The sequence below is a fragment of the Artemia sp. Qi Xiang Cuo genome, chromosome 3, assembly GCF_049724085.1.
Source record: "Artemia sp. Qi Xiang Cuo chromosome 3, ASM4972408v1, whole genome shotgun sequence".
NCBI classification, from domain to species: domain Eukaryota; kingdom Metazoa; phylum Arthropoda; class Branchiopoda; order Anostraca; family Artemiidae; genus Artemia; species Artemia sp. Qi Xiang Cuo.
Window position 1 is genome coordinate 48,975,004 of NC_142796.1, and position 20,799 is coordinate 48,995,802.

Sequence of the window (20,799 nt, forward strand, 5' to 3'; positions counted from 1 at the left end):
TATAAGATAGTCTTCTTTTTGAGCTTTTAGCCTCCTTCAACCGATCATCAATGTACATTCGAGGACACCGTCAGCTTCAAACAATATGTGAATAAGGAGGCTACGTTCTAGTTATGCCGTCAGAATATTAATGCGAACGTAAGAATGCTGTTTCTTTAAGTAATAGTCACGGTACAACTGGGAGTTTTCATGTAAATTGTTTTGTATATTTTTATCGCAATTTCACTTATTTGGTTATTGTAGCGGCTGAGAAGTATGGAACCCGTTTCGGCATTCTCCGTTGCCAACCACTAAATATACCATCATCGTCTAGAAGAAGTAAATTAGAATTTCACAAAATACAAGATTCAGTGATTAATTAGTTTTTACTCGGGGATACCAGGAGAAGGAAGCGACATGCGGGGCTGTGGATAAGGAAGCGTTTATGACGCCCTAGTGTCTCGCCGGAGACGCTTCTTAAAGCATGTGGAATAACAGACAACCAGTTCAGTCGCTGTTTGGAGCTTAAACACAGTTGATCTGTGATAAGAATTGTGATACAAAATGCAGCATATATACCATTTACAAGCACAGTTCCTACTTGCTGCGACTGTACTTCTCTCGTGGCCTTCATTATTGGCTGTTCATGGTGGTCCTGGTATAGCCAAAGGCCCTGGACCAGGACCCGGTAGGCCTAGTGATGCCAAAGGCTCTATAGGTGTATATATATTCAAAAATTCTAGAACACTAAGTGATGATTTTTATTTTAAAAATGATGACAGTGATTGTCCTATGTGTCACAAGTTGCATTCGCATTCAAATAAACAAACCACTGACGCGGCTAGATTAGAAAATATAAAGTTGCAAATTTTGACTAAACTAGGTCTGCAGACTAAGCCCAATGTGACTGCCACAGTTCCCATTGATATGGTATTGGAGACGCTCTTGCGAGCGGAGGAGCACAAATATACCGCAGATGCAGAGGAGCAGAGTGATGGGATAATGTCTGAGGATGATAATGAAGAAGATGATTTTTATGGAAGAACTTCGGAAATTATTAGCTTCGGAGAACCAGGTAGCAACTTTATTGAATTAGAAATAAGAAACATTACTAGTCTAATTTAACCGACACAGGCTAAACTGGCGTTGCTTAAAGAACGCTAACTTTAAGAACGCCAAGATCGTTTTAGACGTTATTGACGTTGCATTTTTTTTTTTTTTTTTTTTTTTTTTTTTTTTAATGGAGACGCAATAAAGATATTTTGGTACTTGCGCATTATATCCTACACACCGCTATATACTATATCGGGAAACACTAAAGGAAAACTTTGTAAACTATTATATTTGCATCTTATGCGGAAGTACCGATATATTTTTTAAATGTAGGGGACAATTATAGAGGGAAGGTGCAGTCAGTTATTAGACGTGTTGCAAATTAGTCTATTTTAGTGGACCCAGTATTAGCTAATGTTGCTTGAAGAACGCTAACTTTACGACAAGAAAGTTATTTTTCTTAATGAAGACGCAAAAAGACATTTAATGTAGGTTTTTTTATGAAGCTGCAGTCGTAGCGTTTATGTTTTAGGCGCATTACAAAGTAGTCAACCTTAGATAACACGGCCTTAATTAATATTGCTTTAGGAACGCCAAGTTTAAGAGTGTTTTAGATTTTTGGACGTAATGGACGCTGAAGATTTTGTCGATTTTTAGGAGTGAAGATAAAAAAAAAACGTTTTTCAAAATATGAGGGGAGTGATCACTGTTTTTTTCGAAATGTTTTAGATGAATAGCGAAAAGGGGGATTTAAAGTCCATGCGTTAATTATTTGTTATGCGTATTTCCAATTAGTCTATCTTAAACGACTCTGGCTTAACTAATGTTAGCTTAAGAACACCAAGGTTAAGAACGTTATGGGTGTTTTAGACGAGAAGTTTTATTTAAACACGAATATACAAAAAAAAGACATTCTCGAATTTTTTTTTGTTTTGAGAAGTTGCATATCGAGACATTCTCAATATATACCATCATCGTCTGTTTTTTTCATCATTTGTTTTTGTTTTTTTAGGGGAATATACGAAAAAGGGATTTTTTTAATCTAGAGAGGATGGGCAATTCGTTACTAGAAGCGCTACCAATGACAGTATCTTAGCTAACACAAGTATCTTAGCTGATATTGCTCATGAGAAGTTGTGGGCGTAGTGATTAATTAAGATACCACAAATTATGATTTCCTTGATGCACATCAAGGACACCAAATTTGTAGGAACATAGCGTCCTTAAGATGAAGAAGATATACTTGTGGAGAAGGGAAGGATTTAATGGAAATCTAAATGAGCTACTTTTTGCCATTTTGGAAAATAGTGGTTTTAAGAGAATGCAATTTTGAAGAGTGAACTAAGAACTTAAGCCATGACCCCCGGGAAATTTTTTCCAAACTTCCACTGCTATACCTTTTCTATTTCTAAGGCTAAAAAATTATTTAGAATACAGGTCCATGTCTATCTTAACTTAGAAAAAAATTACATTCTCCCTCTATTTTGGTTTGAGTTTGCTTTTCTTTGACTATAAATTTTGAAAACACAATTACAGTGATTCGGGTAGGTTTTAAAGCCATATTAGGATTCTTTTCAAATTTAAGACCTATTTTTTCAAATTCTTTGGAAACGTATACATGAGGATTTAGCAGGGTTATGGGGTTCAAAACATTTCTCTAGGGCATTATGCAGGGCATTTCTAAAAGTTTTGGAATTTTCCCTCCCATTTGTCCATATGTTTTCAGAAATACCTTCTTTGGAATTTTCATCGAGGAAATTTCTTTTTTCTTTAATATTCTCATTAAAAAGCTGAGAAACAACAAACTCCCCTCTCCTCCCTAGACTTCAAAAATAGATTTTGCCACCATCTCTCAATTACACTTTTGTGAATTGGTGCAATTATACTGCTGTAGCACTATTCTCGAACGATGGAGCCCAAGTGTTTTCTAGTGAAGTCCTTCTGTCAAGCCTCAATAAATTTCCTGGACATTTTTTTTCTTGTAAAATACATGAAAAAAATATGATTAAATCTGAGACAGTTTTAGAGGGGGCTGGAAATGGCACTTACCCCAAGGGCAGAAAATTTAAGGGCGCAAAATTTCAAACAAATTATCTAACATTTATAATCATTTTGTAGCTTTTAAAATTTATTTTAATAAAATCAAGTAGACGGCGCCACCGAAAGGAAGTATAATGAGGTTTAATCCAAAATTTTCATTTTTGCCATGTCTTTCCCCATATAAAGTAAGAAAAGTTAAATTTAAATAAATGAAAAAAATGTTGATAAATGAAAGTTTTGTTAATAAATGAAAATTTTGTTAAAAATTGGCCTAAAACATTTTTGGAGACAGGGGGGGCACTAATCAAGGTTTTGTCCCGGGCCCAAGTGAGGCCATAGCCGCCTTTGAATTAAATCTTAAAATAAATATACATTTATAATGATATTTTTGTCATGACTAAGCCATATCGTAGTCACAACTGTTGTTAAAAAGCCAAGATTTATTAATGCCACATGTTTTTCCTCGTAGTAAGTCTATTGAAGTACTACGCCTATAGAAGTAAAAAGTAGAGGTGCCAAGAACATGGTTTGAAAACCCTATGTCGGCGCTAATTCGTTCTCCAGTATTGTCGATTAGGGATATGTCTTTATATATTTTGCCAGGTTGATGATAAAGATGGATAAACTGCTATTCCAAATTTCTATATTTTCTACTTTCAAAAATTTATGCCTTAAACCTGCAATCTGACTGGTCAATCCTAAAATCTACGCTTGTAAGTTAAAAATTGCTCAACTCTGGTTATTTCCCGTGTAAGTTGAATGTGTTTTTGATTTTAGCCACAGTGTGACTATAATGTAGCCTGAGCGTAAATTAAACACAACTACATCACTAGTAATGTGCCTTGTGTGCATTTAAGTGAGCTGTTCTATGTTCAACTTTCAAGTATAATTTTGATGATTGATAAGTCAGGTTAAAGTTATTTTTTTCTTTAATTCGAGAAGACGGAAGTTCGGAGCAGCAGTTTTCTTATCTGCTGAATCTGACAAAAGATAGAAAAACATAGATCTGCAGAAAGAACCTAAAAACAAATTGGTTTTGATAAAGGCTTTCTAAAGTAAGCTATTGATATTGCCATTTTCCACTTTTTAGGTTTGACGTCAATGTCAAAGAAGAACACGAGCCATTCAAAATATTTGCATCGTTAATCGACAGGTGTTACCATAATATTGGTTAGGCATGAATCTTACACGGACAAATATTACGGCCATTTTTTGGCAAATCAGAAAGATCTTAAGACGGAGGCGATTTAAAAAAAAAACGTTTGGACGCTGGTCTTACTCCTAAGACCCTTTTTCATGGTTGCTGCGGGCTGCGGCAGCTGCAGCCTAGTTAAGAGCGAACCAAAGCCCATAGTGATAAAAAATTAAAAACCGCGTTTAGAAAAAAAGGTACTGGTGCGTTATATGGATACTTTTATATATTTTACAAGGAAACCAGTCACGAAAAACCCTTCAAACAAGCTATTCTCAGGAGACCGCTATACATAAATGACTGTAAAGCCGTGGTTTCTCAATGAATTACAATATTTAAACGATTTTTATTTGGGGTTTAAGGAGGAAAGAGGTACCTAGGTTAGGTTAGGATAGGTTACGTTGGTTTACGTATTTAATATATTCCATGCTTTACCCCCACTCCACCCCCCCCCCCCCTAATGTGCAAATATATATCCCAAATTTGTTTATAAAGTATTATATATTCATCCTATTTTATTTTATTTCTTTAGTATTAACCAAACTTGACTTTTTAGAAGTGTCCATATAACGCACCAATACCGAAAAAAACTACCTAGTGAAAATAAACGCAATCTGACACTGATTCAGGAATGGTAACTATTATTTCAGTTTGTCTTAAAAGTAAAAGTTTATTGCGAAAAGAAATTTATGGTGATTTTACAAAAAAAAAGCCTGAAACCCCTCAAAAATTGCGTCAGATTAAAATAAAAATTGTGCCTTTCTAATCACCACGGTCGAAAACCTTGACAAGGGAAATTACAGTCCCCCTTCTTGAACAACAAGGAAAATCATTTTTTTGCATTGGTAGCATTGATCTGCCTCCCGTTTTTTTTTCTGGCAGGGCTAGGGGGTAACCAGAAGATCATAGAGAGAAGTATTATTGCTCATTTGAACGGAAGTTACATTTGCATGTGTCCTTTTTAAGTGAACGAAAGGATTGGAGGGCAGCTATCCCCCTTCCCCAAGGTTCCCTCCCCCCAAAGTCATCGCATCATAACTTTGAGATAGCCATTTTGTTCAACATAGCTCAAAAGTCAAATATCTTTAGTTTTGTTGATGATATGACCCTCCATAGTCCCTGGAGAAAGGGCTGCACAGTGTATCGGTATCGGACGCATTTATATCACGTGTATCGGTATGAGCATATTGTTATTGGGCGTATTGGTATCGCAGGTATCTAGACAAATTTTTAATAGCTCACATAAAAGATATTGCTCATATCTTCTTCCAGAGGCGTAATTTCGTCAACCCTGGGGGAGGGGGCGAAGTTGGAACCAATTTTCCCAAATCAAGGGAACCTGAAAAATGAAAACTGAAAAATGAATCTTATTAAAGAGTTCGTAGTAACGAACTGTAAGAAAGGAGCGACCCGGCTCAATAGTAACCGAAACTCTAAAAAACGGATTTTCGATGCCAATAGATACATCCAAAGAAATCAGATTTTATGCTGATTTCAAATATATGAGTTTTTTTCAAGTTTTGCCTTACCCATCAAAAGGTACTTGCCTGAGAAAATTTGTGTAATTTTCGAAAAAAGGTGGAAACACCCTCTGAAAATCATAAAACCTTGCTGAAAATCACACCATCAGATTCAGAGTATCAGAGAACTCTACTGTAGAGGTTTGAAGCTCCTATCTGCAAAAATGAGGAATTTTGTATTTTTTGTAAGAAGAAAGGTCACGAATGCGTGTTTATTTGCTTTTTTGTTGTTTTTTTTCTCCCAGGAATGATCGTATCGACCCAATGGTCCTACAATAGTTCGGGAGGGTTCATTCGAACGGAAATTAAAAGTTCTAGTGCCTTTTTTAAGTGACCCAAAAAATGAAGGGCAACTAGGCCCCCTCCTACGCTCATTTTTCCAAAAGTAACCAGATAAAAAGTTTGAGACAACCATTTTCTTCAACATGTTCGAAAAATCTAATAACAATGTCTTTGAGGATGACTTAATCCCCCACAGTCCCCGTGAGAAGGGCTGCAAGTTATGAACTTTTCCCATTATTTACAGATAGTATTGGTTATTGGGAAGCATACAGACCTTTTCAGGGGAGATTTTTTCTGGTAGTGCGGGGAGGGGTCGGGGTTTACGTGGGAGTATCTTTCCATGTAGGAAGTTTTCATGGGGGAAGGGACATGGCTATGAAGAGGGCGCCGGATTTTCCAGCATCATTTAAAAAAACGATCAGAAATTAAATAAAAAAAGCAAGTTTTTCTACTGAAAGTAAAGAGCAACATCAAAACTTAAAACGAAGAGAAATTATTACATATATCAGTTGGTTTTACCCCTAGTCATTACCTCACTCTTTACACTAAAGTTTTTTTGTACTTTCATAATTAACGGCCTTTGTGATTAAGGTGTCATTTATAGAGAATTGGAACAAAATTTGAACTTTAGCGTAAAGAGCAAGGTATTGTCTAGGGAGTGAACCACCTAATATACGTAATGAAAATATATGAATATAGAAGTTCGTTACGTAATTTAATTCGTAAGTTACGTATATTTATTACTAATAAAACCGTTCGTAAATAAAATTAAACAACTTTCGACAAAGCTATTTGAGCAAAATAAAAGTAAAATTAATATGCAAATTTCGTTTTAATTATTCATGTACGGTGAGCCAAAATGAAAACCTGCATTAATTCAAAAACGTTCAGAAATTTAATAAAAAAACATTTTTTTAACTGAAAGTAAGGAGCGACTATAAAACTTAGAACAAACAGAAATTATTCCGTATATGAAAGGGGCTGTTCGCTGCTCAATGCATCGCTCTTTACGCTAAAGCTTGACTCTTTCTCACAACTATATTTTTAAAACAATAAAAAAAACTTTAGCTTAAAGAGCGAGGCATTGAGGAGGGGACAGCCCCTTTCATATACGGAATAATTTCTGTTTGTTTTTAAGTTTTAATGTCGCTTCTTACTTTCAGTTAAAAAAGCTTGTTTTTTGTATTTAATATTACCATAGAGGCAAAGATGTACTAAAGAAAACTGACCTGTTTCTCTGGATACTGGAATTATGCAGGCTTATCTTTGTTTTGACAAGATTTTTTACTGAAACTAAATTTCAGCTGGGGGGGGACAAATGTAGTTGGAAGGGGGGGGGCAAACATGGGCCTGGAGGATTCAGTTGCCCCCCCCCATTCCCATCAAAAATTAAGCCTCTTTCTACGTCCTTCCTATAAATTCCCCCATAAGCAAGTTCCAAATGGCACTAAAAACGACACTTTTGGTGCCATGTCTCAAGTAAAAAAGCTTGGGCTACTGGGCTACTAGTACTTTTTAGAGTGATGTTTAATAGCTCATTTGAAAGTTTTTTTTTCCTATCTAAGTGATGTTTATCAATTCTATCATCCGTAAGTGTAATATTGCACTAAAAACAACACTTTTGATGTCACTTCTTAAAGAGAAAAGCTTGGAAGTATTAAACGATATCATCATTGTAATAATTATGATCCAAAACCCTTAACCGGAGGTTTTCAAGAACATCTCCCACATGCTCCTCCTCCAAGCCCCTTTAATAAGCTACGCAATTAAGGTAAAATCACTAATGTATTAAATTACATTATTAGAGGTTTGGTTCTGTTGGTAAAGCTTTCACCTTCGAATTAGAGTGGCTTGCGTTCGACTCCTGCTTGTTTTTTTTTTTATAGTCAGGGTTTTCTCCCTTCTATAGGATAATTTTCAAGTAATTTCACTGTTTTTGTAAATTTGATGCACTCATTTTTTGACACATTACCCAGGAAGGTATTTGATCAAGCATTTTGATTCAAAAGGGAATAGAGGTCATCCAGTCCATAGTTTGCAACGACATTCTGAGTAGATCACTAAATCAATACCCCAACGAGTGGCGTAATTTTGTCAAAATCCTGTGGTGGGTGGGGGGGCGTCATCGTTGAAGCCAATTTTCCCAAATCAAGTAAAAATGACAGAGAAAACTAAAAAACGACCCGTATATTAATAAAAAAGGTAAGGCTGTACTAAAGAAAAATGATCTGTTTCAGGGGAAGCTTGAATTATACATGCTTATCTCAGTTTTGACAACATTTTTGGAGAAACTAAATCTCAGCTGAGGTGGGGGGGGTAAACTGGGGTCTGTAGAAAAACTGATATCTGGGAGGAAAAGTTGCCCCCTCTGGCCCATAGCAAATCACGCCTCTGACCTAAACCCCCTACCACTTAGTGGTTGGAGAACTGTAGGCATGTGGTTCTGGAACTACTCAAAGTTGTATATCAAAAGAAGGATCACTTACTGTTATACTTACTTATTCAGATTGTTTATTTGACAATTCCACCGTAATATTCTCTCCATTCGTAAGATTGTGCATCCAAAGAGGTTCATTTCTGAATAATGAGCGGCTTTTTATTTCGAGACAGGTCAAATAAATCCCTAAGCCTAAAGGCGCATTTCTGTTGAGCTAGCAAAATTTTACGCAAGCATGTCCCATTTGTGTCGTAGCTACTCGTCTGGAGCTACTTTCTTAAGTGCTACTATTTTTTTTTTTTTTTGAACAATGAATTAATGATAAATTTCTTCTTTTTTATTTTTTTTTTTAAAAAAAGAAACGACACTATATTTTGATTTTTTTTTTCACTCTAAACTTATTTTTTTCCTTCAATTCTTGTACGGCTTCTTATTTCTGCTCCTTAATAAGGGTTGGTGTGTCATATCTCCCCTAGATTGGATGTGATTGGAAATTATATAAAAAGAATAAGTTTTCTACTGGAACTAAGGACCAACATTAAAACTTAAAACGAACAGAAATTATGCAGTATAAATAAAAGGGGTCATAGCAGTGTTGTTTCTAAATTACATTTTAGTCAAAAACGAGCATAGATTAATAAAAAGCAAAGTTTTTCCGAGAGAAGTAAAGAGCGAAATTGAAACATAAAACGATCAAAAATTACTACTTCACTGTCTATCTAACATATATCAATACCACTAATGCAAATAAATCACTTCAATTCAGTTCAATTTCAATTCAATTTATTCAGATAGAAATAAAACATAACACCAGTGATAATAAAGATCCTGGAAGCGAACTTGTTGAGGACAATAACAAAAAAAAATTCAAAATGAAGATGAGAGAAAAAAAAGAAAAAAGAAAGAGAAAACACAGGTAAATTAAAGCAAATTGACTAAAAATTTTGAGAATTATAATATCAAAGTTTAGTTACATTGTTATAAAGCGTGCAAAAACTTGTGGTCAATCAGCCAATCAGAGGGCTACAATACTACGAGTACAAAATTACACACCTCTTTCTAGACCAATCAGGGAGCTAGAAATACTGTCAGTACAAGATGACGTCACTTGACCTCCAATAAATTTACCATGAATTTATGTAACAGGATGTTGTTGAAATCAACCTGCGTATTATCTATTGACACAATTTCACCTCGTGAACATTCTTTTATAATGTATGTGCTTCGAGCCTAAGATAGCAGTTCTTTACTTCTCGGCTATGCTCGTTATAATAGACAAGTACATAATAGTGAATGTTGGCGATATAAAATATTGTTGTTGGGAATGGAGTATGCTAAAAAGTTGAAAGTAATAGAGTCATTGGTCTCAAGATGACCTAGCTTTACTTCCCGACTGTGTTCTGTATAATGCACAAGTACCATTTAAGCAGTGTTGTCAATATTAAATATGCTTTAGCATTCTAGTATACTAAAAAGTTGATACTAATAAAGATGTAGATGCCAAGAAAAGAATTTTAATAAACAAATTCAGAACAATCCTTAGAAATCCTTAAAAATCAACTAGTGAGACGATTATGAGTATGAACCATCAAGGACCGTAAGCACCAATGACTCTAACCATCAAGGACTTCAACCTCCAAGGGATCCCTCTTTCAACCTCCAAGGGGCCCCCTTCCTCCAACTTTTTGGGTCCATCCCTCCATTTTTTTATACTTTTTTTAAGTTTATTTTTTTTAACTTTTTTTATTTTTTTAACATGATAATTTTATTTCAACTTTTTTTACATGTCTTAGAATGACATAAAACATACTTAAAGCATAAAAATTCACAATTAACCTAACTTTTTGCATGTCTTTCTCACTATCAAGGGAGTCAGGCAAGGTGGTGTGCTGTCTTCATATATTTTTAAAATTGTGTTTGCGGACTGTTTGCAAATGCTGTCTCCTACTGTGTTCTTAGAAAATACTGCTGTTAGTTACATTGCCTATGATGATGATGTTCTGCTAGTTAGTCATACTAGGTCAGGCCTCACAAAAAATCTAAATGTTCTGATCAATGCTTTAAGTATGATTGGGCTTTCTGTGAATGCTTCAAAATGCGAGTTTCTGTGTTTTAATATTTCTAAACCAGCTCCTCCTTTGCATGTGGGTACAATGCTACTCAAGTATGTCTCAAAGTTGAAATGGCTTGGGATTACTTTTTCTGATACACTTTTGACTACATGCTCGTCTCTGGTTGCTAGTGCTCTGCAGTGTTTTCGCTTCTCATATGGCAAAATCTCGCCTAATAGAAGGAAGTACAGCCGCCGAGGCTTATGCAAACCTTACCATAGTTTTTGTTCTCCTACAATTCTTTTTCTTTCCGGTTTGCAGCCTTTAATGCGCAAAAAAGACCGTCTTCAGCTAAGGAGTGGCTATTTTAAATATTGTAAATTCCTGATATATTTACCAAGGTAATACAGAAATCAGAAGATTATATCTCATTTTGGACTTATCGACCCTCTAGTGCTGCTTGACAAAATCGCTAAGGACCTGAGGACCAATACTCCAAGGAAGATATGTGCCAGTTTCCCCCTCACTAATTTTTTTTCACATTAGAGATTTATAAATATTGTTATGTTATTTATGTTGTGTTTTTCTTCTTATTTCCTTGTGGAAAATATTTTTTTCTCTTTTACTCTGCATTTATTTTATATTGCGGGTTATAAATAAACTTACTTACTTACTTACTATGACTGTATGTCTGAGCGGATGTGCTGCCATCTATAACCAGTCTAACTTATTTTTTAGAGAGTTTGGTACTTACTTACAATTTTTCATAATTTATTGAATGAAATTTCTGTTTTGTGTATCCAAGAGATGAATTTAAGAAAGAGTTTGTTACTTAATTACAATTTTTTCATAATTTTTCGAATGAAATTTCTGTATTTTGTATCCAAGAGGTGAATTCAAGAAAGAGTTTGTTACTTACTTACAAGTCTTCATAATTTCTCGAATGAAATTCCTGCATTTTGCATACAATGAAATTTCTGTATTGTATATCCAAGAGTTGAATTCAGGAAAGTGTTTGTTACTTACTTACAATTTTTCATAGTTTCTTGATTGAAATTCCTGTACTGTGTATCCAAGAGGTGAATTCAAGAAACAGTTGGTTACTTACTTACAAAAATTTTTTCATAATTTCTTGAATAAAATTTCTGTATTGTGTATCAAAGAGGTGAATTCAAGAAGGAGTTTGTTTCTTACTGAAATTTTTTCGTAATTTTTGGAATGATATTTCTGTTTTGTGCATCCAAGACTCGAATTCAATAAATAGTTTGTTACTTACTTACAATTTTCTTCATTTCTTTAAAGAAATGTTTGTATTGCTTAGACAAGAGTTGAATTCAAGAAATAGCTTGTTGCATACTCGCAATTTTTTCATAATTTATTGAAAACAATTTCTGTATTGTATATCCAAGAGGTGAATTCAAAAACGAGTTTGTTACTTACTTAACATTTTTCATAGTTTTTTGAATTAAATTTCTGCATTGTGTATCCAAGAGATGAATTCAAGAAAGAGTTTGTTACTTACTTACAATTTCTCATAATCTCCCGAATGAAATTTCTGTATTGTCCATACAAGAGGTGAATTCAAGAAAGAGTTTGTTGCTTACTTACAATTTTTTCATAGTTTCTTGATTGAAATTTCTGTATTGTGTATCCAAGAGGTGAATTCAAGAAAGAGTCTGTTACTTATTTAAATTTTTTTCATAATTTCTTGAAGGAAATGTCTCTATTGTGTATCCAAGAGGCAAATTCAAGGACGAGTTTGTTATTTACTTACAATTTTTCATAATGTCTCGAATGAAATTCCTGTATTGTGCATCCAAGAGGTGAATTCAAGAGAGTTTGTTACTTACTTACAATTTTTCATAATTTCTCGAACGAAATTTCTGTATTGTGCATACAAGAGGTGAATTCAAGAAAGAGTTTGTTACTTACTTACAATTTTTTCATAGTTTCTTGATTGAAATCTCTGTATTGTGTATCCAAGAGGTGATTTCAAGAAACAGTTGGTTACTTACTTGCAGTTTTTCATAATTTCTCGAACGAAATGTCTTTATTGTGCATACAAGAGGTGAATTCAAGAAAGAGTTTGTTACTTACTTACAGTTTTTTAATAAATCCTTGAACAAAATTTCTATATTGTGTATTCAAGAGGTGAACTCAAGAAAGAGTTTGTTACTTAATTACAATTTTTCATTATTTCTCGAATGAAATTTCTGTACTGTGAATCCAAAAGGTGAATTCAAAAATGATTTGGATACTTACTTACTTACAATTTTTGTCATAATTTCTCGAAAGAAATTTCTGTATTTTGTATCCAAGAGGTGAATTCAGGAGGGAGTTTGTCACTTACTGGCAATTTTTTCATAGTTTCTTGATTGAAATTTCTGCATTGTGTCTCCAAGAGGCGAATTCAAGAAACCGTTGATTACTTAGTTACAATTCTTCGTTATTTCTTGAGTAAAATTTTTGTATTGTGTATCCAAGAGGTGAAGTCAAGAATGAGTTTGCTACTTACTAACATTGTTTTCATAATTTCTTGAATGAAATTTCTGTATTGTGTATCCAAGAGGTGAATTCAAGAAAGAGTTTGTTACTTACTTACCATTTTTCATAATTTCTTGAATGAAATTTCTGTATTGTGTATCCATCAGGTGAATTCAAGAAAGAATTTGTTACTTACTTACAATTATTTGATAATTTCTTGAAAGAAATTTTCGTGTTGTGTATTCAAGAGGCAAATTCAGGAAAGATGTTGATACTTACTTACATTGTTTCCATGATTTCTTGACTGAATATTTGGCATTATGTATCCATGAGGTGAATTCAAGAAAGAGTTTGTTACTTACTTACTTTTTTTTCAAAATTTCTCGAATGAAATTTCTGTATGGTGTATCCAAGAGGTGAATTAAAGAAGGAGTTTGCTACTTACTTAAAAAAATTTCATAATTTTTTTAATAAAATTTTGTATTGTGTTATCCATAAGGTGAATTCAAGAAAAAGTTTGTTACTTACTTACAATTTTTTCAAGGTTTCTCGAATGAAATTTCTGTATTGTGCATCCAAGAGGTGAATTCAAGAAGGACTTTGCTACTTACTTATAGTTTTTTCGTAATTTCTTGAATGAAATTTCTGTATTGTGCACTGTATATATAATAGGCAGTATGATCTTTCCCCATCTCACCCATTATAAAAACCCGGACCGAGGTGCGAGTGCTCCAGAGAACCCAGAAACATAAGTGACATTAGATCTTTTCACGGATAGACGAGTCAGATTTCTCTTGAACGCGAAACTTGGATTCAACGTTGGAACACTAAATTTTGAAGAAACTAATTTTAAATTAATTTATTCCAATACATTTATGAAAATCGGTAATTATTAGTGCAATGTTATTATTAGATGTTTTTAGGAATTAAAAGTAGGTCTCGAAGTCTCAAGTTGGTTTCAAAGGCATTTTGAGAAAGTTTCTGCTAAAATACGTGTTCCAGGGTAATTACGTGTTCCAGGGTAATATAAGTATTTTCTCAAAATATCCTCCCGGACATATAAGTTTAGCCATTCTGTTGCCCTGGAAAATCAAACGTAAAATTTAGCGGCTGAAATCTTTGAAATATATAGCTAAAAATGTATTATTTCTTATAGTTCACCTTTTGAAAAAAGTTTTAGAAATATTTTACAAATTGTGCCGTAAAAGGTCTAAGATTATACAGACTCAGCAGTAAGAAATGCATTTTATTTGTTTTCTGGTAAACAAGCTGGAAGAATATTCTATAATAGGAGCTTTTCTAGCGTATAGCCCAGTAAAATTTTGGATATGCCACTAAAATGTGTGATGTCCTTAAATTTTCTGAAAACTCTCTTAGAATTTTACGAAAAACACTTCTTAACAGACGTTTGGTATTTTCTTGGATAGGGCTATTGTGGCAACTTTCACCACAGCAACCAATAATTAGAACCCAAGTCCTAAACTTGGTCTCAATCAGGAACCCTTATTGCTATCTAAACTCACAATGTGCAAATATTTTCAAACAGAGGTGTTTATTCTTTAAAGTTCAGGAAAGGTCTGCCCGTTTCATACGAAAAAATTGATTGAAAACAAAATTAGCTCTTATCTCGACTCTCCGCCAAAACAAGTAATTAGCCTTTTTCAAGTCACACAGGAACTACAATCTGAGAAAATAAATATCACAACGGGAAAAAAATGATAAACCATCAAGTGGCAGATCCAGAGAGGGGCGAGGGGGCACCCCCTAACGTTTTCTAAAGTAGTGTAATTTACCTAATTAACTCAAGTTTGCATTAATTAAACTTACTCCTAACGTAAGTTTATCGGATCAACCTATTTTCCGACCCCCTAAGAAAATCCTGGATCCGCCACTGAAACCATCACATCTATTCCACCAGTTATTAGAAGAAAAAAAACTCCTTATTTTCACAAATTTCTTGAACCACTGCCCCTTTTTTAGAAATCTTACATAGGCCAATCAGTTAAGTCCACTGTATATTAATAATAGATTAAGTCATAATTTGTATATAAATTAAGTCATGCATGTGAGATGGGACAGTTGCAAACCACTTGGCCGGCTCACCAAGTTTTTTCTGCTTTCGCAATTACGAATAATACAATTTTGAACCATTTCTCATTGATTGACGCATACGCACTAACCCTCTACTGCATGAAAAAGTGGGAGGAGCTGTATTATTTCTTATAGTTCCCCTTTAGAAAAAAGTTTTAGAAATATTTTAGAAATTGTGCCGTAAAAGATCTAAGATTATACAGACTCAGCAGTAAGAAATGCATTTTATTTATTTTCTGGCAAACAAACTGGAAAAATATTCTATAGTAGAAACTTTTCTTGCGTAAAGCCCAGTAAAATTTTGGATCTGCCACTAAAATGTGTGATGTCCTTCAATTTTCTGAAAACTCCCTTAGAATTTTACGAAAAACACTTAACAGACGTTTGGTATTTTCTTTGATGCGGCTATTGTGGCAACTTTTACCACAGCAACCAATAGTTAGAACCCAAGTCCTAAAATTGGTCTCAATCAGGAACCCTTATCGCTATCTAAATTCACAAAGTGCAAAGATTTTCAAACAGAGGTGTTTATTCTTTAAAGTTCAGGAAAGGTCTGCCCACTTCATACGAACACATTGATTGAAAACGAAACTAGCTCTGATCTCGGCTCTCCGCCAAAACAGGTAATTATTATTTTTCAAGTCACACAGGAACTACAATCTAAGAAAATAAATATCACGACGTGAAAAAAATGATAAACCATCCAGTGGTGGATCCAGAGGGAGAGGGGGCACCCCCCCCCCCTAAGGTAGTCTAAAGTAGTGTAATTCACCTAATTAACGCAAGTTTGCATTAATTAAACTTACTCATAAAGTAAGTTTATCGGATCAACTATTTTGCGCCCCCCTAAAAAATCCTGGATCCGCCCCTGAAACCATCACATCTATTCCACCAAGTATTAGAAGAAGAAAAAAATTTCCTTATTTTCACAAATTTCATCAACCTCCCGCCCCCATTCTTAAAAATCCTATATAGGCCAATCAGTTAAGTCCACTGTATATTAATAATAGATTAAGTCATAATTTGTATTTAAATTAAGTCATGCATGTGAGATGGGACAGTTGCAAACCACTTTGCCGGCTCATCAAGTTTCTTCTGCTTTCGCAATTACGAATAATACAATTTTGAACCATTTCTAATTGATTGACGCATACACACTAACCCTCTAATGCATGAAGTAGTGGGAGGAGCTTTTTGTTCGCACCGAGAATGAAGAGCCAGAAATCATCTGCGGTAAACTTACTGCTAATAATATATATACAGAGTTTGATACTGCTAATTATAGAAGGAGTTTGATACTTACTTACAATTTTTTCATAATTTTTGAATGAAATTTCTGTATTTTGTATCCATGAGGTGAATTCAAGAAAGAGTTTGTTACTTACTTACAATTTTCTCATAATTTCCTGGATGAAATTTCCATGTTGTGTGTCCAAGAGGCGAATTCAAGTAGGTATTTGCTGCTTACTTACAATTTTTTTCATAATTTCTTGAATGAATAGAACTATTCTAAAGAATAAAGACGGGTTAAGCTTAAAGATATTTATTGCTTAAACTTATTAAAAAAGTTTTTTTGAAAAAAGACATATTTACATAAAAATAATACTTAAAGTACAGTGTTAAACATCCACAAACAAGGATCCCATGATGTAGAATACTTTTTACCGTATCTTATGCACTTATCACGATCAGGTACGTCCCTAGGTAACAACTGCGCGAAGAACCTAACCTTCTCTTGAGGATGGTGATAAGCTCCTTCAAATTTAGGACACTTAAATTCGTCTAAATTGAAAAGCGGAATCCTAGGGTCACAGTTTCGAATTAAAACTTTATCTGTGGGTACGTTACCCCTTACGTATAGTAGTTCAACCCCGAAAAAGCTGCAAATTTCACTGACTCCTTCCTGAATATTTATCAGTTCTTGACCACTTTTATTATTTCGTGTAATCACTCTATCGTAGAATCCTACATGGGCGTAGGCAGCATATTGTCTAGGAGGGGGAGGGCAGTCGATAGTATGATGGAGGGCCTTTCATCAACTGCTTTTCCAACCATCTGCTTTTCCAGCCATATCTGATGTAAATTTGAAGGTCTAGGGGGGCAGCTGCCCCCCCTCCCTACGCTCATGGAATCCCAGTCTGTTTTTTCGGCGTAATGTAGTACTCCATAAGCTTTTATCATACTCAAACATATTAGAGTTGACTATCAAATGATAACGGTCAATTTCTTCGAGTTCCATTGACAATAATAAAAATGCACATTCAAACATAACACCACAAGATGATTTTTTCAAACCAATAAATTCTGTGTCATATAGTCCTATCATTCTGGAAGCTATTAATGTAATATTTGAGCAGAAAAGTACTTAATCAAACTTTTATATCTTTGCTCAAGGTTAGAAAGACTTATGACTAGGGGGAGGAGTCATAAAACCCGTAGAATTCATTGTGGGGAGGGGTCATAAGACTCTCGGTGTTCATTACATGGAAATAAAACATGGAAACATTTATGGCAAGTTGCCTAAGACTTATCATCCTCTCCGACTTACCTTAACTGCTACGCACTTTTAACTCTTTTACCCCCTTCATAAAATCCAATTAAAAATATGAATATTATAAATGAAATTCAAGTAAAAGCTCTTGCATTTGGACCTTTGAGTAGTGAGAATATTAAAAAGTCATAAAATGTTATTTGAAATCACAAAAAAAACGCTTTTTGATAGAACAATCACCGATCAACTTGAAAATTGGGATGTTCATATTTCTGAAAACTAAAACCCAACTTAATTAAAATAACAAATATTATTCAACACAGCCAAGTGTATTAAACAGAACACAGTCATGAAGTAAAGCTAAGTCAACTCACATGTCTCACTCTGTTTCGCCCAAGTCATCCTCTAAAATGTCTCAAACTGTTTCGTCCTTTCTGAAAACTAAAACCCAACTTTATTAAAAATCAAATATTATTAATAAAATCACATGTATTTTAAACGTGGACGTTCTTGTTTCTGAAAACTAAAACCCAACTTCATTAAAACATCAAATATTATTAATAAAATCAGATGTATTTTAAACGGTGATGTTCATATTTCTTGAAAATAAAACCTAACTTTATTTAAAAAAAATCCAATATTATTAATAAAATCACATGTATTTTAAACGAGAATGTTCTTATTTCTGAGAACAATAGCCCAACTTTATTAGAAAATCAAATATTATTAATAAAAACAGATGTATTTTAAGCGTGGACATTCTTATTTCCGAAAACTAAAACCCAACTTTATTAAAATAGCAAATATTATTAATAAAATCATATGTGTTTTAAACATGGATGTTCGTATTTCTTAAAACTAAGACCCAACTTTATTTAAAAAAATCAAATATTATTAATAGAATCGCATAAAGAAAGAAAAACGAGCAAAAATGGGGTTTTTATAGGCCAAATGAAGAGACTGAAAAAACAAAGCGAATATTTCGAGAGGACAAACGCCTCTCTTCTTCAGCGCAAAACGAAACGATGTATCAATAAAAGCCAAAAAATTAAAGAATTAAAACCAACTACCTAAAAACCATAAAAGCGAGTTATTCGCCAATATCCGCGATTTGCACAAAATCCAAAAAATATGAACTGCCATCGACGGATACTAGCGAACAACTGACAAAGAGAAGGAACCAATTCATTCACTCGAAAAAACAAAACGAACCAGCAATTAAATAAGTTGGAGAACTATGTAATTTGATTTCAGATTTTAATTAATGCATTTCTTGCAGACACCCTTTGAGACCTAAGGGGTTGTTCACGTGTTTGATTAGAGGACTGGGAAAGTGGTCCCTAGTAATCTTTAGGGTCTTTAGGGTCTTTAAGGTCTTTAGTAATCCCTAAAATAAACCTTGAACCACTTTCTCAGTCATATACTCAAACACTTAAACGACCCCTTATGTCACATTGGGTGTCTGCACGAAATGTATTAATTAAAATTCGAAATCCAATTACATGGTTCTCTAACTAACTTCATTACTGTTTCGTTTTGTTTTTTCGAGTGACTGACGTGTTTCCTTCTCTTTGTTAGTTGTTTGCTAGTATTCATCGATGGCAGTTCATGTTTTTTTGGATTTTGTGCAAATCGCGGATATTGGCGAATAACTCGCTTTTATGGTTGTTAGTTTTAATTCTTTTAATTTTTGGCTTTTATTGATACATCGTTTCGTTTCGCGCTGAAGAAGAGAGGCGTTTGTCCTCTCGAAATATTCACTTTGTTTTTTCAGTATCTTCATTTGGCCTATAAAAACCCCATTTTTGCTCGTTTTTCCTTCTTTATGTGATGTCAGGCCAATGTGGTTTAAGAAATTATCTTAATAGAATCACATTTATTTTAAACGTGGGTGTTCTTATTTCGGAAAATTAAAACTCAAATTTATTAAAAAATCAAATATTATTAATAAAATCATACGTATTTTAAACATAGAAATTCGTATTTCTTGAAACTAAAACCCAACTTTATTTTTAAAAAATCAGATGTTATTAATAAAATCAAATGTATTTTAAACTGGGATGTTCATATATCTGATAAAATAAAAGTTCAAAATAGGGATAAAATCTTTTTTGATAGACAGTGTATAGAAATTCACAAAAATACCAGATATTTCGGTCCCATATACAGTAACCGTCATCAGTAGTAAAACTACTGATTTAGTTTTACTACTGATGACGGTCACTGTATATGTGACCGAAATATCTGGTATTTTTGTGAATTTCTATACACTGTCTATTAAAAAGGATTGTATCCCTATTTTGAACCCTTATTTTATCGTAATGGAAAGGCAGTGTGGTCTCCGATATTGTCTACTTCATATTTCTGAAAACTAAAACCCAACTTTATTTAAAAAAAATATGTGAAAATGTACCCAATGAGGCCTTGGATCATCCCCTACCTCCCAAAAATATATTAAAGTTAATCATGGGTTTCATAAAACATACACCTATGAAAGGCTATGAAACCTAGCTCAGAAAAGTGCGAAATAGTAAACCAAGCATCCCAAATTATAGGTTTTAGTCAACATACACCTACGAAAGGTTAGGAAATCTAGCTCAGAAAAGTCCCAAATAGCAAACTATACATCCCAAATCATAAGTTTCATGCAACACACACCTACGACAGGTTAAGAAACCTAGCTAAGAAAAGTCTAAAATAGTAAAACAAACATCCCAAGTCATAGATTTCAGGCAATAGACTCCTACGACAGTCTAAGAAACCTAGGTCAGAAAAGTACAAAATAGCAAACCATGTATCCCAAATCATAGGTTTCTGACAACACACATCTACATACGTTAAGAAATCCAGCCTAAATGTGAATGTTTTAAACTAAACCCCAACTTAATAAAAAAATCAAATACTATTATTAGAATCACATTTTTTTTAAACGTGGGTGTTCTCATTTCGGAAAACTAAAACTCAACTTTATTAAAATATCAAATGTTATTAATAAAATCATATGTATTTTAAACGAGGATGTACGTTTTTCTTGAAACTAAAACCCAACTTTATTAAAAAAATCAAATGTTATTAATCAAATCAGATGTATTTTAAACTGGGGTGTTCAAATTTCTGAAAACTAAAACCCAAGTTTATTAAAAAAATATGCAAAAATGTACCCAATGAGGCCAACACAC

General features: G+C 33.7%; 1 protein-coding gene across 1 annotated transcript in view; it reads left to right on the forward strand.

The window, feature by feature from the left end:
• Positions 1–526: 526 nt before the first annotated feature.
• Positions 527–20,799, forward strand: part of Actbeta (inhibin subunit beta) — a 78,821-nt gene continuing 58,548 nt past the window's right edge. The window contains exon 1 of the mRNA XM_089086199.1: positions 527–1,054. Within this exon, the coding sequence (XP_088942325.1) occupies positions 544–1,054 (511 nt within the window). The 5' untranslated portion in view covers positions 527–543. The remainder of the gene's footprint in view (positions 1,055–20,799) is intronic.